Genomic DNA, 19,821 nt, shown 5'->3' on the forward strand with positions numbered 1-19,821 from the left:
GAAAAGGACAAATGAGCTATGTATAGCTAATGCTATGTATATCATGATTGCAGAACCTTTGCTCAGGTTCTGCAATCATGTTCTACTTGTTCTTAATTAAATGTCTCAAGAGACTGCTCCATATGGAGCAACAAAGAATGAACACATTGTGGGAACATGTCGTACTTGATGGAAATACACCTGGGAACTATTCTTTCGACACTTTAATTGCAACCATAGCTGTGCCTGCAGTTTTAGCTGCAACAATCTGACGTTCAACAATCTAAAGAAGTGCTCTTTGGCAGTTTCCATACTGATAATAGAGAAAAACAATATTCACTTCATGCCAAGAATGATATATGGAAGATAAATCACACTTAACTGATGTTAAAAACATGTATTTATTAAATATTGAAGTTAAACAAGGCCAAAGTGGCAACCTCTTCTACAGCTTGATAACAATTTTTCTATATATCTTGGCCAGCATAACCATAAAGTGCAATAAGCAAACAAGCTACTGGAAAAATAAACTATTAAAAACAACACCTTAATATTTCCAGCAATAAATTATTTAATAATAACGTTTTCGACTGTTTTAAACAGCCTTCATCAGTTAAAACAAACTCAAAAACAAAGGAATGCAGAAAAATAGAACACAAGCAATACAAATATTTAAAATTCAAATTAATTCCAAAGCAAAAATGCCATCGTGTATTAGAAACTAACAAATTGCGCATGTGCTAAATATAGTAGTAAAAATAGAAACAAAATAAAAATAAAATAACAAAATATTGCCACAAAAACATGTCTATTACAAGAAAAACGTTACACACTTCGGTAAAATGATTTCTATGCAGTGGATAAACCATCTGCGTCCCTATGATTAATACAACCCGTGTTAACGTGGGCTTTGTAGATTTCTAGTTTTTCTAGATGTTTCAGCATTTGTTTGTTGCTCGTGGCCCTAATGATAGATGCTTTGTCCCAATGAATGTCGACATCTTGATGCTAAGCGAAAGCCGCTAGCACAGTAGTATCCAAGCTCTTATTGATGGAGTATCTATGCTCCTTAAGCCTCTGCTTTAAATGTCTCAAAGTTGCACCAACATATACTAGATCTGAATTAAACCGACGATCCTTTAAAGGTATAGAATATACCCGTCTTAAAATTCCGGTTCTCTTTTTTCTTGTCGTTTCTTAATAATCTATATATCGTAGGATTACGTCGATACAACAACTTTATGTTGTTATTATTGGCTACTTTCTTAATTATCGTGTGCAAGAAAGGAAAATAATTGACAACCACTTTTCTTCCTTGATTCATAGGAGGAAGCTGCCAATTTTTTGTCTTCTGAAACTTATCAATAAGCCCATCAATTTCCTTAATCCGATATCTGTGCTGTAATGCTGTAGTACGAATGTAACTTAATTCCTTATAGGTGTCAATAACATTGGTGCAATGCGTGTAAGCACGCTTGATCCAGGCATGAAAAGCTGCATATTTAAAATTCATCGGATCAAAAGAATTTTTTGGTATAATAATGGGTTGATAACTGGGTTTTCTATAAATGTCTGGTACTTCGCTGCATTTTCTATATTAGCAAAAAGAAAGTCCCTCAGTTCACAAAAACATGGCAGTAGTCTAATAGATGGAAACGAGGATTTAAAATCCATTACCATACTAGCATTTTGGAGCTTGCAAACTTAATATGCTACACATCGTTTTTCGGATTTGAAGATGAAACATATTTGCAAGAAAGAGGGGTCCCAATGGGGAGCCCTATGTCCTCTATTTTATGTGAGCTTGTTTTACGACATTTGGAAAATAGGGTCATACCCATCTTTCAAAATCAAATTGTTTTATATGCAAGATATGTGGATGATGTTTTCATCCTTTGGAAAAATGATAGCAGCACTCTGCATTTCCTTAATGAAATCAACAAAAACCCATATGGTTTGACTTTAGCGCTGGACCAAGAAAGTGCTTCTAATGTAAATTTCCTTGATCTTTCAATCACGTGCAAGGAGGGTCAAATATGGACGGACATTTATAGAAAACCCAGTTATCAGCCCATTATTATACCAAAAAATTCTTTTGATCCGATGAATTTTAAATATGCAGCTTTTCATGCCTGGATCAAACGTGCTTACACGCATTGCACCAATGTTATTGACACCTATAAGGAATTAAGTTACATTCGTACTACAGCATTACAGCACAGATATCGGATTAAGGAAATTGATGGGCTTATTGATAAGTTTCAGAAGACAAAAAATTGGCAGCTTCCTCCTATGAATCAAGGAAGAAAAGTGGTTGTCAATTATTTTCCTTTCTTGCACACGATAATTAAGAAAGTAGCCAATAATAACAACATAAAGTTGTTGTATCGACGTAATCCTACGATATATAGATTATTAAGAAACGACAAGAAAAAAGAGAACCGGAATTTTAAGACGGGTATATTCTATACCTTTAAAGGATCGTCGGTTTAATTCAGATCTAGTATATGTTGGTGCAACTTTGAGACATTTAAAGCAGAGGCTTAAGGAGCATAGATACTCCATCAATAAGAGCTTGGATACTACTGTGCTAGCGGCTTTCGCTTAGCATCAAGATGTCGACATTCATTGGGACAAAGCATCTATCATTAGGGCCACGAGCAACAAACAAATGCTGAAACATCTAGAAAAACTAGAAATCTACAAAGCCCACGTTAACACGGGTTGTATTAATCATAGGGACGCAGATGGTTTATCCACTGCATAGAAATCATTTTACCGAAGTGTGTAACGTTTTTCTTGTAATAGACATGTTTTTGTGGCAATATTTTGTTATTTTATTTTTATTTTGTTTCTATTTTTACTACTATATTTAGCACATGCGCAATTTGTTAGTTTCTAATACACGATGGCATTTTTGCTTTGGAATTAATTTGAATTTTAAATATTTGTATTGCTTGTGTTCTATTTTTCTGCATTCCTTTGTTTTTGAGTTTGTTTTAACTGATGAAGGCTGTTTAAAACAGTCGAAAACGTTATTATTAAATAATTTATTGCTGGAAATATTAAGGTGTTGTTTTTAATAGTTTATTTTTCCAGTAGCTTGTTTGTTTATTGCACTTTATGGTTATGCTGGCCAAGATATATAGAAGAATTGTTATCAAGCTATACAAAGCAAAGGGAAAATTTGAACCTCTTCTACTCCATGGATATTTGTGTTCGCCAAAATCCTTATTTTAAGCCTGGCGTACAATTACAACCAGTAGTCAGTAAATCTTGTTTATCAACTATACATATCGAAAGGGATATCAAGTTCATAAATGACAACCTTGACAGATCACTGTAACTGATCTATAATACAGACACATTGATCCAACGGCTACAAATTTAATGGTTCAAGAAGGTTGATATCTTACTGTATGTGATTTTTCAATATCTATACCCTCAATCAAAATTGTGTCTTGTTTCTGTGAATTAGGCAACTTCCTCCTTACAAATATCTACAAGTCATCAAAACTTCACTCCAACATTTCAGTAGCTCTGAAATGTTGGCTAGCTGTCTTCATATGTCATTCTTCTTTGTGTATGAAAGTGTTATGTATCTACAAGGCAGGAGTGTCTTCAACAGAAGCCCATTCTCAGGCACTCTATGTGAGCTGGTCTTGTGTCAGCTAAAACAGAAAATTCTTTCTGCTTTTGAGGACCATATTCTTTTCTACACCAGGTACATCAATGATGACATTATAAAAGTAACATACACTTCACGCCAACATTTAAATATATAAAGTAAGTATACTTGAGTGTTATGGCGTACCAATCATATATGCATCTTACTATTGCTCATTATGTATATTTGGGGAAATTACATCATTCGTAATGCTATTCATAATTTTAGAACATTGCTTAATTTTAAATTCATTTTGGTATTCCATCCATGCACTTTATTTAATTTCATAAAGCTGTTCAAAAGCTCATAATTTGAAAGCAGTTGAATTCGATATTCGCCTGATGATGGTAGCTTTATGCTATTGAAAGTGCTAGCGAACTCCTTTATACTCTAAAAGTTGCTATTGGTAACACCACTACACCCAAGTGTAGTTACTTTATATAATGATGACATTATTTGGCAACAAAAACTGAACCTATGTGCAGGGGCAGATTTAGGTTTTTCAGGGCCTGGGGCTTATTGAAGTTCAATGGGGCCCCATTTTTTGTTAGATTAAGAATCTTTAAATTGGGGTTTAAAATTCATTTTTAATAATATCAAAATCAGAGTTGAAATACAGTGGAACCTCGCATAACAAGCAAAACAAATTGTAAAATTGTTTTGCTCATTATGAATGTTGCAAAAAATTGACTTGCTTAACGAGTGATGTTTCACATAACAAGTGACCAGGAGAGGGGAAGTCCTGGATTGTGCGCATGCTTCATCAGTCCATCAGTCTGTGTTTAACACTCGTTCTGCTAGCATCTTAGTGTTGCTTATGATCACAGATTTTTCCAAACTTGTGTTCACACATATTACTTATAAACATTGACAACCATAGCCCGTTATATAATAAACATACCAAACGATATGACAAATTCTTGGGCTATGTAAAGGCTATAATTAAATATTAGAAATTAATTAATTTGACTAAAAGTATGTATGTTTCTTACTTTGACTAAGATATGTATGTATCATACTTTCGTTTGATGTATGTATCATACTTTTGTTTGATGTATGTTTGTCTAAAGGTAGTCAGTTATGCTGCCATCTCGAATTTAATGTAATAACTATAAATAAGTAATTTTTAATTTAGATATTTCTAAAATTTAATTTGGAATTGGAATGTTGAATTTAGGTGTTTTGCTGGAAATTTGACGTTTAGGTGAGAATCTACATATATCGTTCCAGTTTAGTGTTGTGTTTTTTATATATGGAATTGGTCATTAAATTTGATATGAGATGGCATCATAACTGCCTACCTTTAGTCAAATTAATTAATTTCTAATGTGGGAATATGAGGACACAGGGCCAATACCCTAATTGCCACTTACATGTCGAGTTGGTAAAACTCGCCCACTTTGTCCATTCAGATAGCTTTTTATCGCTTGGCGAGAGAGGTGAGCAAGTCAACAGATGGTTGGGAGTGACAGGAGACAGATTAAACAAATAAACAAAGCATTTATTAAAATCTAAGGTTAACATGGTCTACAAGGCTATACCCAGTTAAATGCAATTAACAACTAGATATATATATATATATAAGAGGGCAGCTCTTAACTAAGCCTATTCTCGTAGCAAGAGCGAGTTCACAATGCTCGAACAAAAATACTTCTATGAGGAAACGAACGGCATGCATCAAATGGTTTGTAGGAATTGTAGTCCTAGTTGATATGGTGAGCGGTATGGAAGTTTGAAGCCATGATCTGTCTTCTACCAGAGTCTTCTCCTTTTGTTGAGCCAGGAGACAAATGTATCACCTGGACAAGTATAACTTCCATTGGATTGCCCTGAGCTTCCAGAGGCTCAAGCTTTTATTTGCTTGCTGTGGGAAAGGAGTCACATGATTGTCATATGTTGACAATAACATTGCATTCTTGACACCTATGTGTCAACTTTCCCACCTAATTGTTATCACAAATGGTGGCCTCCGATCTAATTCTCACAAGGAACGATTTTTTCTATCGGAATTGTTTACAATTTTACAACTGCGTTAAATTCACAGATTTCACACTAATATTTAATTATAGCCTTTACAAAGCCCAAGAATTTGGCATATCATTTGGCAAGTTTATCAGACATTATCTGTGACTTTTTTCTTTTCTGCCAATCAAATTCGTATTCCAGGTTGGTTCATTCCATGCTAGAAAAAAGATGATGATGATTCACACCCGTTAACAATGTATATTGTATAATTTTCTTTGAATAAATGTTACATAAAATATTTGAGTATTTTTTTCGGTGTGGAATGCATTATCACATTTTACATTAATTTATATGGGAAAAATTGTTTCACTTAATGAGTGTTTTGCATTACAAGTATGATTCTGGAACAAATTATGCTTGTTAATCGAGGTTCCACTATATATTTATTTATGAAATGGTGTTGAATGACAAACTTTATATCTTAATAAAAAAACATAAGAAATAAAAAAATATTTACATTGATTAACTACTGACCAATTACATTACATTGGTTACAAGAAAACAAATAATACTATAAATTATAATTATTATATTATTAATATTAACTATTTTTTACTATATGATAAGTGCTCATTGTTAATGAAAAAGTATTAAAAATTTATGATAATAATTCAATTTTTGTAGGCCTTTGACACTTGGGGACCCAGGGTCAGTGGCGTAGCAAACATAACTGGCGCCTGACACTTTATGGCACCCCTCTTGCCTCCAGAAACACATATAGTTTGTCTTGGAGATCGTTTGGGCGCCACTCTGCGAGTGGCACCTGGTGCATGATACACCCCCTTGCACCCCCTTCGCTACGCCACTGCTTAGGGTTTAAGACCTATTAGTCCATATGTAGATTCACCCCTGCTTATGTGACTTCCTCAACTTGCTTAATGATAACCTGTTTGGACTTTTTCTTAATGCTGAGCAGGAAACTTACTGCAAGGCACATTTTATCGATGTCCTAATTACAATCCCCAATGCCATTTCTCCACAGTGGTGTTCCATAAATCATCCTACAGACCTCTGTTCTACCCCTGCTACTGGCTGTGTTCTGTTCCCTTGTCAAAAGAGCCTTCTCTCATTCTACCTTTGCATTGGAAAAAGAGGTAGGACTCAAATACATTTACCGTTTATCCATCCTACATAGCTATTTATTAAACATTGTCAGAGGCCTCATTCAACATCATCATGTACAAACAAGGCATGCAGTAAAGCAAGATAAAATATACAAGGCTATAGAATACAATAGTAAGCTTTCCACTATCAATAAAGAAATAGTCAAGATCAACAACGTCAATCCTGCGTATAAGAGAAGTCTAATAGGTTTTTTATTACTTAAGAAAGTTAAGGACCTCCCTGTTCGGAAGTAACTACCAAGGGCGCCTACTCCATTTCCATCATTGATAACAGTGTCCAACATTGGGAGTAAATTGGAGCAACAACCCTATTGTTAAACAAACGGCTAAAGAATATGAAATTGACATAAAAAAAGAATGTGTTATGCTGCCTTTGCATTTGACAACAAGATCCATGTTTCTTTGAACCAGGCCCAGCTTATACATCATTCTGCCAATAGAGCCTGTCTCAAACATTTAGAAAGACTGAAGATATATAAGGTAGCTAAAAAGGCCATTGCTATAAACAATAAGAATGTTGACATCATCTCCTTGGCATAGAAATCATTTTTTGAAGTCTCCTCAGGGAAGCATATTTCATTAATTTTCATTTTTATGGAGTTTATTTAATTTGTTCTAACTATGTAAGCAGCTGTCTCCACACATATACAGCGCAGTGGCATAAATTAATATTTAGCGCCCTGGAGCGAGTAGAATCAGTGCACTCCTTATTCCTTGAAAGAGGTCTTGCGAAATTTATTTTGAACATTTAATTTAAAAACATATATCTAATTATTGCAATTTAAAACCTTACTTAATAACAATTTATATGAGATTTGAAGCATTTTAACAATAAGATATTCAATTTAATAAATATAAATATAATAATAATAATAAAAAATTAATTCTTTAATTATGGAGTATCTAATAATATTTACCACATATTATATAAACTGTATTGATAAAATGTATGCAAGTTTAGTTTCATAACAAATATATAATAGTAAATTTAAAAAAACCTTCAAAATTGTTGTTTTCTGGCTTTTTCATTTGCAAATTGGTCAATCACTTTCTCCAGATCAAGTTGACAAGCTATTGCTTTTTTAATTGATATAGTAGCCAGAGCTAAGATGGTGTTGTGACAAGCTGCTTCTTGAATGAGTTTCAATTAATTTTCATTTTGAAAAACTTTATGCTGTTTCTGTCGTCATCTGTAAAGTTAAAAAAATGAGGCATGCTGCAATAATGTCGAAGAAGTTACTTGAGGCTGCAGTGTGAATAAAAAGTAGTTTGGCAACTTTGCATGTAGAAGTAATTTCTTTTACCTGAGTATAAAAACACATTTTAAATTGAAACAGTTGAAGTCCAAAACTAGGCGAAATGTCGGAGGGATATGCCAATTGTAACAATTTTGATCCTTCCAGAATATTTTTATCAGATGACGTGACAAGATATGCAAGTGATAAGCTCTTAAAGAGTGTACATAATTGTTGAACGGCTTGAAATCTAATAGTTAATTGATTAATTATTAAATCCAAACATTTTTTTTTTTTTACAAATGTTATTACAAGTTTTTATTTTGCCCATTTTAACTTGGTACCTTCATGATTTGTGCACCTGGAGCAGTTTGCTCCAACTGCTCCATGGCAGCTATGCCTCTGGTCCAATTACATGTACAGTTCTTCATTTTTGAAATATATGTTCTAGCTTGTGTTCTTTTTTAGAATGTATTAACCTAATGATGACCATTAAAAATAGCCAAAACCATTTGTTTACTCATTAAATAAGTATTTTTTGCTGGACTTTTGATATTTTTGTTGTTGTGCTGCAATTTGAGAAAAATTGTAGAACTATAAATTTCCACTGTCGTCCATTGTCTGTCTGTCTTTCCTTAATCTTGAGAACAGAGTTAGATAGATGAAAGATGAGAACAGATATAGAAAGCTTAGGGGCAAGAGGCCCTGATTAACTGTATACAAACATCTGATGCAAACTAAAAGTCATGTTATTTCAATTCAAAAGTTCTTCCTGAAAGGTGTTAGATGATCAGCATGACTGTATTGTTAAAGGAAAAGTGTGATGTACAGGGGCAAGCCACTACTAATTTGAGGGGGAGAGCATATATTTTAAATTAAATAAATTAAAAATATGATTAAAAATTGCAGCCCGGCATTGTGGCGATTTCACAATAAATAATTGTTTGTTTATTTTAATAAACATCCAGTTTTTTGTGTGTTATTTAAGCTATAAAATCTTATAGATGAAAATATTGTAATTTAATTAATAATTATATATATTTCTAGCCTTTAGTGCAATATCATCATTGGAGAGAAGGAAATCTTCCTGGAAATTCAAAATGTCATTTTTGTAAGAAGACATGTTGGTCAGCAGAATGTTTAACTGGAATGCGATGTGAATGGTGTGGACTTACTGTAAGTTAATCAAATAATTAATAATATATAAAAATTTTAAAATACAGATATACCTTAACATGCAACATGTCTCTGTTCCAACTACCCTTGTTGTAATCTTTTGGTAATAAGTTTGACATAGTACCATACTTTCGCAGATTGACCAGCATGTGGGTTAAACTTTGACTATAAATAAAATTAATTAAATCTAACAAAATTAATTGTTAAATAAATGTTAAAGAAAACATTCTTCCATTTGACAGACCTAAAATCGGATAGAAAGTTTTTATTTACAGTGCAATAAAACAATTAGCAACTTATTGACATCAGTTATAGTAATAGTTAGTCAGTGCCAGCTGCATTGACAATCTACTCTGATCCTAAAAATAACACCTTCCTCTGAGATTTTACATAAAGCTGATGTTAATTGGGTTAGCTGAGATAATTTACAGCAAGTTTCTGAAATTTGATATGTTTATTTTTGCATTTTTGGATCAAATTACAATAATATGAACATAAAAAGCATTAAGAATAATTTAATTTAGAATAAAGCACTAAAAATATTAACCCGTTCACTTACGGCTGTTGGGTGTGTTGTTACATAAAAAGCACTTTTGGCATCCCACAACTATTTTACATTGTTAGAAAGAAGACAAAATGCAAAAATTAAACCTATAATCTTAGTTTTTGATTTAATGCTGACAGTTTCATAGTTTTAGAATAATAACTTGTTTGTTTTTTTTTTTATGCACCCTCTAGATAGGGATGTATAACCTCACTTAAACCAGCATGCCAGCATGCCAGTTTTTACCATACAGAAGTATCTGATTTTATGGTCTCCTCTGGATAGACCAACATGCCAGACAATCTGTAAAAATATGGTATCTGAAAATGAAAACATGATATCATACAGTGAAAGAGAAATCATGTCATTGTTACAGAAGTATCATACTGTGAGACATTTTTACTTTCCTGGCTCTGCTATACATAACTTTCCATACGTTGTTATACATAACATAGGGAATTGATGATTGGTCAAAATATGACCCTGCAAGATTTTTACATTTTTGGACTTGGAGGACCTTGAAATGTTGAGAAATGCAGAAAAATTCAGGGATTTTTTGTTTCAGTAGATTGGTGTGTGGTGTGTGTGTGTGTGTGTGTGTGGGCACAATTTTGTTCACTCTCTTAGAAGCTTAATGACTTCTATGCTTTTTGTCAAAAATTTCTGAAATTTTGCAGGGAGGTTTGTGTATTAGGGAGATTTATGCTATTAAATTTTGGTTGGTTAAAGGTAGAGGCGATGGAGAGATAAAGAGATCATGTGTCATATCTCATATTGTTATATTTTATTATTATTGTTATATTTTATTAATATTATTTGATAACTAAAACAGAAATGAATGTGATAAAAAATTTTGTTGATTAGTAGTCATTTATGTCTTTTATATGTAAAGTTAGATGGTTTCCTCTCATTTTCTACTTTTTTTATTATTTTTTTTTCATCTTACTTACTTTATAACTACGTTTGCAATAAAGTGTAATTGAAAAACATTTCAGTGTTTGAGGTGATACCTTCTAAACAACTTGCTTTCAATTGCTGCTACAAAGATCTGAAATATATAGTAGGGTGTATTATGTAAAAATCTATAGAAAGTAGCTAGAGATTTTGATAATTAAGAATTGACATCATATTCAACATATCTTATAAAAAATATAATAATTTTATATTGATTATTGATTAACAAAAACTATGCCTGTATATCATTTGAAAGATTCTTGAACACTTAAATTCAGTCTTAAAATGAGCAATTGAAAAGCACTTGACAATATTGTAAATTAAATTGTATGTATTATCCATTAAATTATTACATTAAATTAATACATATATTTTATTTCAATAATTTCAGTATGGTTTATTGAAAAAATTCATAAGTAGGAAAATTAATAAAATATTATGCTGATTCATACTTAGAGAAAATACAAATATATTGTTTTCTGAAATGAATTATGACTGTTTTTATAATATAAGGATATTCGGCAATGAGCCAAAACTGTCAAAATTAGTGAATTTGACTCACAGGACACTATTGATTTTTTGAAATTTTGTAAGTTGATTTTTGAAATATGTTTTATAGCACATTAAATAGATAACATAAAATGTGCTTTAATTAAATGTGAATGATTTAGAAACTTTTTGATTTCTTTATCAAAATTATTTTTCATTTATGTAAAAATGTAGCTTAAAAGTTGTAAATGAAAATGTTTTTCTATTCAGAATTAAGTAGACCTTTTTAATAAAATTTTGTTATGTGAAATTTTGTGGAATTAATGTGAAACTATTATTTGAGTATACATAAACTATGTATATCTGTAAAGAAACATGATTTAAAAATTATTATTTCAATAAATATAAACCTAATTAAAAATATTATGTTTTTTTTTCTTTTCAGTCTCATGCAACATGTTATAAGAACATACCTCCAGAATGTAACTTTGGTGTAGTACAAAGTATAATGCTTCCTCCTAGTTGTGTGATTATACCTCGTACAGATGTCCCTTTAGAAACAATCATAGGAGTGCAGTCACGGAGAAGAGAGACCACTTCTCGTAAATATCCAAACTATATCTTAAAAAATTGATAAAATAGTTGATAAAAAAATAAAATATACATTGTTATTGTTACAATCTTAAGAATAATATAGATTTCCTAAAGTTAAGAAAATTGAGTTTATAACAGTTGTTGAAATTGGATAGGCAATGTATCAGTCAGTTTATTTCCATTTTCAGTCAAGTGAGCTACTGTGCAATAACAAAAAGTTGCATTTGTGAAGAGTATATAAGTTAGCTCATTGTTATGCAAAAGAAATATGGAAAGAACTATGAATTTTCAAATTGCCACTGGATTTGAAAAAAAACTAATTTCTATTGTTCTATACACAATAGAAGAATAAAAAATGCCAAATATTTTTATTTTTTTCTGTGAAATATCATTTTGAAAAGAGAAAATATATTATTTTCAGGCATGGATTCAATATAGGGGCACTGAGATCACTATCCTCTTTTTCCAGAGAATACAGTCAAACCTGTTTTTATGCGGTGGATAGGGACCGCATTAAAAAAACCGCATTAAAAAAATCGCACAAAACTTCACGAATGGCTGTAAAAAATAGTTTTCGCAACACAATTAAAAAATATTTTTTTTATGCGGTCAACAGGGACCGCATAAAAAAAGTCTCACATAGAAAATAACTCAAAACCGTACGAAATAGAATTTATTGACAACAGATGTCAGCACTTGACTGCATCGTCTGGTCTATCGTCTGTTTTACATAGTTTTGTTCAGGTGGTGTTTTGTTGACTTAAAAAGTAAATTATTTCATTTTTCGCATATTCATGCACTAATATTACTATAATAAGTGCATTTATGCTATAATAAGTTTATTTAGCTATAATAAGTCAACGTGAGACATGACGAATCGCACGAGACTAGTCGCCAACTATACCGCACAATAAAAAATCGCACAAAAAAACCCGCACAAATTAAAAATTCACATTAAAAAAATCGCACAAATAAAAATCGCACATAAAAAGAGCGCATAAAAACAGGTTTGACTGTATACATCAATTATTTAATATATTCTCAGCTAATTTTATATAAACTATCTTTATACAATTTTTTAAAATAAATTTTTAAAATCGGTAATTGGACAATATAGAAAAATGAACATTTTTAGATGGATTTAATAACAATATATTTGTATAATAGTGCCCATTTTGCTATTTTTTTTTCTGGATTCACCAGTAATTATAATGTATAATTAAGTTTGAAGTTTATGTTTCATTAACAATAACTTTGTTACCATGTGTATTTATTGTGCATGTATACATTTAAAATTTAATTTATATATGCTTTTGTGGTGTACATGAGGACGAACAAAAAAAATACGAAATTTTACACAAAAGAATAATATTTTATTATTATTTCACGTGGTCCTTTATACACTATATACTTCGTGATCCCAACTATACACCGCTGATATATACAACTGTATCTAGTCAGTGCGGTAAAACTGTGTACATACAAAGGGGATTGATGCGTTTACGCGACAATGGTCTTTGTTTGTAGCTCTCACAGAGGTAATACGGGTTAACTTAAACTATCTTAAACTAGCTTATAATCTAAAAGAAAATAGGAGAGGGAAGAACAAAAGGGTAAGAATAGAAGAAAAAAATGCTGGGTACCCAGTGTTTCTTTCTTGTCTGGTCTTCACTCTTGACGAAATGGGGACTTCTATCGCAGTCACTTGTAGTTGTCCTTTTCAATCGCTCCGATCAAATGAAAGAGTCTATATCGCTAAACTCTCAGTTCTTCTTGTTTTCGTCTATGTCAGTTCTTTTTCTGTAGACGACCTCGGCACTTTGTCTCGATCCGTGACGACGACCACTTTCTTTTTCGTCCGCTTCTTCTCGACGCTAGCTTCGGAATGCCTCACCCACGCTCCCTGACTTGCCTCAGGGCCTTTGTTTCACACCCTGTTTCCGGTGTTATTCTATGAAATTTCGTTCTCACCAGCCGGAAGGAAAGACCGCCAGAGAATTCGAAGAACAGACATAGAACAAAGGATTAACGAAACTTAATACTAGGCTTAACGCTACATATATATATACAACAATATGGCGTATCGCCACATATGCCCCCCCTTAAGAATCAAACTCCGTAATGCAACTTACGGTAATCTATTTTACACCCACGAAGATTATACGGGTGTTGACTTATCACATCTTTATTACTATTAACAATTTTTTTCTCGTTATTACCCTCCTGTTCTCTCGATTGGTGGTTTCCTACACCTGATCTTGGTTCTCTGTTGGGTGTCCCCATCCTCAGGTATTCATATGGATCCCCAACTTCCAATTCCTCTTCCTCGACTGGTGCTTCCCGCATTTCGCGATGTCGAGGAGCTATTCTCTTACTTTCTTTATATACTGGGGAGTAGCATAGTTTTAGGCGGTCGGTATGCACCACCAATTTTTCCTTTATACGATTACTACCAAGTTCAACTGTTACAGGGCCTAACACACGAATAATCCTATACGGCCCTAAATATTTTGGGGAAAATTTTCCCGTACCTCTCTGCTTACCCTTTCGAAGCAACCACACCTTCTGACCTTCTTTCCACACACTAATTCTTTTGCCGTCGTTTTCTCTTATTCTGTTTTTTCGGTTCCGCTTTCTCCCCAATTCGTAAGCAGTTCTCCTTAACACATTCAACTTATCTACAAATTCAGGACCTCTTTCTTGGCGTTCTACATCCCCAACATTTTCTTCTGGGAACGCGCTAGGAAAACGAGGGTCAAACCCATACAGGAGAAAGGCTGGAGATTCATTAGTCGCTGAATGGGTTGAGTTGTTGTAAGCGAACGCAGCAGGGTGAATGAAACTGTCCCAATTACGATTGTCGCCCTTTGATATCCGGGCAATAATACCACATATGGTTTTATTAAAACGTTCGCATACGGAATTTGAGGACGGGCGATAAGCGGTCGTAACATTATGTTTAATTGTTAATTCATTACATACTCCCTGGAACAAACCAGAAGTAAAATTTGCCCCTCTGTCAGATATAATGACGTTGGGGCAACCATACCGACATATAATATGGTCAAAAATTTTATCAGCAATCTCCTGAGCAGACTGATTAGAGATGGGGATTGCTTCAGCATAGCGGGTGTAAATATCGACTATGGTTAATATGAATCTATTCCCTTTCTGGGATGTCTGAAGTGGGCCTATGATGTCTGTAGCCACTTTCTGGAGGGGAAAATCAGCGGTCTCAGTTTCTTGAAATGGGGCTCGGCCTCTGTGTAAATTATGCTGCTGGCAGGTTTTGCAGCCCCTGATTACACGCTTGACATGATTTTTTAAATTTTTTATATAGTAATATCTATCGATTATATTACATGTTTTCTCGACCCCAAGGTGGCCAGACAGGGTAGAGCTATGGAAGGACCATATCACACGATCAATCATATCTCTCCCTACACACACACGGGCCCACCTCCTAAGCCCCATTCTTCCTGGTTTTACATTCATAACAACCTCACCGTCAAGTTGGAATTCAGGCTGTTGAACACCACTTGTAACCCCTTGATTGTCAGTTCTTTTACAATTGTTACGTAACTTCATTAGGAAGTCATCTCTCTCTTGCGATTCCACTACCTGCCGCCATAGTTCCTTATTATCAATGACGTTACTGCTCACATCTTTCTCTAACTTCTTATTACCATAATCTGGCCGTGATAGTAAATCCGCAACTTCATTACGTTTTCCTTTTACGTGGTTTATCCTTACATCATAATCAGCGATCTCTGTTGACCACCTCATGATCCTTTTGTTATGGTTTCTCATATTGCCGATGAAGATCAAAGGCTTGTGATCTGTGTGCAGCTCGACTCTGTATCCAAGAATTAACGGCCTGAAGTGACGCAGCGATAATATTATGGCCAAACATTCTTTTTCGATTGTTGAGTAATTTTTCTCGGCACCTACGAATTTTCGGCTGAAATATCCCACCGGATAGAATTCACCATCCTCCCTCTGTCCTAACACTGCGCCTGCACAATAGTCCGACGCATCAGAATATAAATGAAAGGGGGACCCAAAATCTGGGTGTTTCAATAATGGGGGTTTCGATAGTATGCTTTTAAATTTTTCAAAACTATCTTGACAGTCGGCATCCCACGCAAACCTTGCATTTTTCTTAGTTAATTTAGTTAGCGGGAGCGCAAGATCTGAGAACTTAGGTACAAAGCTCCTAAAAAATCCCACCATCCCGAGAAAACTTCGCACTCCTTTCACACTACAAGGGGGTTCCAATTCGAGTATCGCCTTCATATTGTCGACATCCGGGAGTATCCCTTCCTGACTTATAACGTGGCCTAGATATTTAACTTGCCTGACAATAAAAGAACTTTTTGTGGGATGTAATTTCAAGTTCGTTTTGTCCAATGTCCCTATCACCTCATCCAGGAGAGATATGTGATCGTGGAGTGATTTAGAGAAAAGTACTATATCGTCCTGGAATACATAGCAATTTATGCCAACAAAACGGGCTAACACTTTAGACATTACCGCCTGGAAGAACCTCCCGCTATTCTTCGCGCCTTGCGGGAGACGGCACATTTGAAATTTACCCCAGGGAGTCGAAAATGCAAAAACATGCCTAACAGATTTATCTAAGCTTATCTGAAAATAGCCAGATTTTAAATCTAGGACTGAGAAGTACTTGCTCCCATGAAACTTACTTAGTATCTCGTCTACTCTGGCTATAGGGAATTCCTGGGTTGTAGTGACCTCATTCACGCGCCTCAGGTCGAGCGTCATCCTGATCTCCCCATTTTCCTTTTCTACGACGTGGATTGGGGAATTCCACGCGGACGAACTTTCTTCGATTATCCCCGCTTTTAGGTACGCATCAGTCAGTTCTCTCAACTTAGGCAAGTGGCATTCGGGAATGCGATATTGCCGCACGTTTACCGGTCTGTCCTGATCAACGATCGGTTTGTGGGACTCGCCTATCATACCCGTTAATTCCTCGACGCGTTCGGCGAAGCAACCTGGGTGTTTTCTGAATATGTCATGCACCTTTTTCTTCTCTTCCGAACTTAAACCTTCTAACCCTTTAATTACTATATTTGAATCGCTCGTCAATTCATCGTGTACATCTATATACGCGCTACAACCACGTGTTTTCTCCTCCATGGATACTCTCATACTATCTATGACCTTATAGATCTCCCCAATTACATCCATCCCTAGAATACCTTCGTATTCTACGTGTCCCGGTAATAGCATACACGCGATCCTCACTTTACACGCCTGATTCCTGTACTCCACTTTTGCACGTATTAATTTCTCACACTCTGTCACTTCACCGTTTATCCCCCTGATTCCCAAGCCTTCACCGTCTGCTGTTGCACGTGCTATGTTCCGGTTCGATATACCCCTTATCACCTTAGAATTTATAATAGATTTTTCCGCCCCTGTATCTATAAGAAAGTGACACTTCACGCCTTCTATTCTTCCTACCACTAGCGGAAGACCTCTTTGCGATTTAGTTACTTTTTCGGCCAGTCTCACATTTATGAAAGGAACGTTATGCTGACCAGTGTTACGCTCCTCTACAAGTTTAAATGATTTTTTCTACGTTCCGGGCAATTTCGAGCGAAATGACCTATCTCTCCGCACGTGAAACACCTTTTCCCTACAACTTTGCTCTTCTGTTCGTCTCTATTCGCCATCTTATTCACGGCCTCAACCAGTGATTCGACTTTCTTCTCCAATTCCCTAATTCTATCGTCATCTTTATTTCCCCTAACTATCCTATCACTGCTCTTGCCTACTATGGCATCCGATTCTTCCTCTATCCCCACGTTTACGTTTTTACGTTCAAAACGATGATCGCATTCAAGTCCTATCGCTTCCTCGCCCTCGGCTATAACAAACGCCTCTTCGAGGGTCTTAGGGGCCCTTCTCAATACATTTCCCTTCAAATTACCTTTCAGTCCCTTTACAAATCTTTCCTTAATTATATCGTCCGTAAACGATCTCAATTTGTCGTTATCACTAATGGCCCTTGCCAACAGAGTTTTTGTGCGGATTGAAAATTCCGTTACAGATTCATTTTGTCCTTGCTTTAAACTTAAAAGTTGGTCCAAAATATCTTTGTCTCCAGCTTCTCTTTTCTTGAAGCACTTTATTAAGTCATTCTTAATGTCTTCGTACGACCCGGGGTATTGGTCAAGGAGACACATGAATGTCGTCAGCGGTTCTCCTTTCAGCCTCGATTGCAGGACGGCAACTTTGACTTCATCATTCCACCCGGCAAGCTGGGCAATATTTTCTATAGTTCGAAAAAACTGTTTCACATTTACGGTGTCCCCCTGAGTTCCCGTAAATATAGGGATCATCCCTAGAAAGCCCGTCACCACCAAAGGTTGAGCGGGGCTCATTCCGTTACTGCCAATTGAACTACCGACTTGGCCGTCCATTATTGTTACACTAATCTTAATAATATATAATAATTACACAACACAAGAATAGATATAACACAAATTAACCCTATAACACGTGTGGCCCGTATACCTCTTCACAGTTGGGATCCTGTCGCGGACGCCATTGTGGTGTACATGAGGACGAACAAAAAAAATACGAAATTTTACACAAAAGAATAATATTTTATTATTATTTCACGTGGTCCTTTATACACTATATACTTCGTGATCCCAACTATACACCGCTGATATATACAACTGTATCTAGTCAGTGCGGTAAAACTGTGTACATACAAAGGGGATTGATGCGTTTACGCGACAATGGTCTTTGTTTGTAGCTCTCACAGAGGTAATACGGGTTAACTTAAACTATCTTAAACTAGCTTATAATCTAAAAGAAAATAGGAGAGGGAAGAACAAAAGGGTAAGAATAGAAGAAAAAAATGCTGGGTACCCAGTGTTTCTTTCTTGTCTGGTCTTCACTCTTGACGAAATGGGGACTTCTATCGCAGTCACTTGTAGTTGTCCTTTTCAATCGCTCCGATCAAATGAAAGAGTCTATATCGCTAAACTCTCAGTTCTTCTTGTTTTCGTCTATGTCAGTTCTTTTTCTGTAGACGACCTCGGCACTTTGTCTCGATCCGTGACGACGACCACTTTCTTTTTCGTCCGCTTCTTCTCGACGCTAGCTTCGGAATGCCTCACCCACGCTCCCTGACTTGCCTCAGGGCCTTTGTTTCACACCTTGTTTCCGGTGTTATTCTATGAAATTTCGTTCTCACCAGCCGGAAGGAAAGACCGTTAGAGAATTCGAAGAACAGACATAGAACAAAGGATTAACGAAACTTAATACTAGGCTTAACGCTACATATATATATACAACAATATGGCGTATCGCCACACTTTAGAAGTTTACTATTAAATTAAAATAGAATATTGAATTTATTATAATCAATTTCAGATATTATAATTAAAGTTTAATGTTTAATTTAGAACGTTCTGGATGGACACTGAAGGCTTCTCCAGTTCATAGCATGAGTAACTAGTATTGTTTTATCTAAATTATTATTTGTTCTCAAGGCAAAGATTGGATTGAGGTCCAGGTAACATAAATGTAATAACATCTGCATGGTAAGCAGGAATTGTTGGTTAAGTCCCACTCTGGGCAAATTATTTTCTTCCAGAACTTTCTAAACTAAATATTAAATATTACTTTATTTATAATAATTAAATTTATTACAAAATGGCAATTTAATCAGAAGATAGTAGTTGTAATATAGCTCAATACAGTCTGGTAGATCGTTTGTTATCAATCAAGAATTAGATTATTCAATGTGTATATTTGTATGTGGTAATGTTTTACTACATTTACAAGACAAAAATGATGGTGCTAAGTTAAGATTATCATGTACTATATATATAGTACATGAGATAGTCTAAAGGCAGCTTGAAAACAACTTAATGAGTATTGGTGCTTTAACAGAGAAAAGCATCAAGCTGCATTTTAAAGATGATTGTTTGACCACATTAGACAAAAATGAAGATTTCACCACTATGTAATAGAAGACTAAACAAAATA

The 19,821-nt window shown here is 34.7% G+C and overlaps 1 protein-coding gene across 1 annotated transcript in view; it reads left to right on the plus strand.

The window, feature by feature from the left end:
* The window catches only part of LOC136985462 (diacylglycerol kinase theta), a 208,707-nt gene that overhangs the window by 109,319 nt on the left and 79,567 nt on the right, over positions 1-19,821 (plus strand). The window contains exons 5-6 of the mRNA XM_067282751.1: positions 9,078-9,206; positions 11,639-11,795. Of these exons, the coding sequence (XP_067138852.1) occupies positions 9,078-9,206; positions 11,639-11,795 (286 nt within the window). The remainder of the gene's footprint in view (positions 1-9,077; positions 9,207-11,638; positions 11,796-19,821) is intronic.

The sequence above is a fragment of the Centruroides vittatus genome, unplaced genomic scaffold (genome assembly GCF_030686945.1).
Source record: "Centruroides vittatus isolate TY-2023 unplaced genomic scaffold, ASM3068694v2 contig_970, whole genome shotgun sequence".
NCBI lineage: Eukaryota > Metazoa > Arthropoda > Arachnida > Scorpiones > Buthidae > Centruroides > Centruroides vittatus.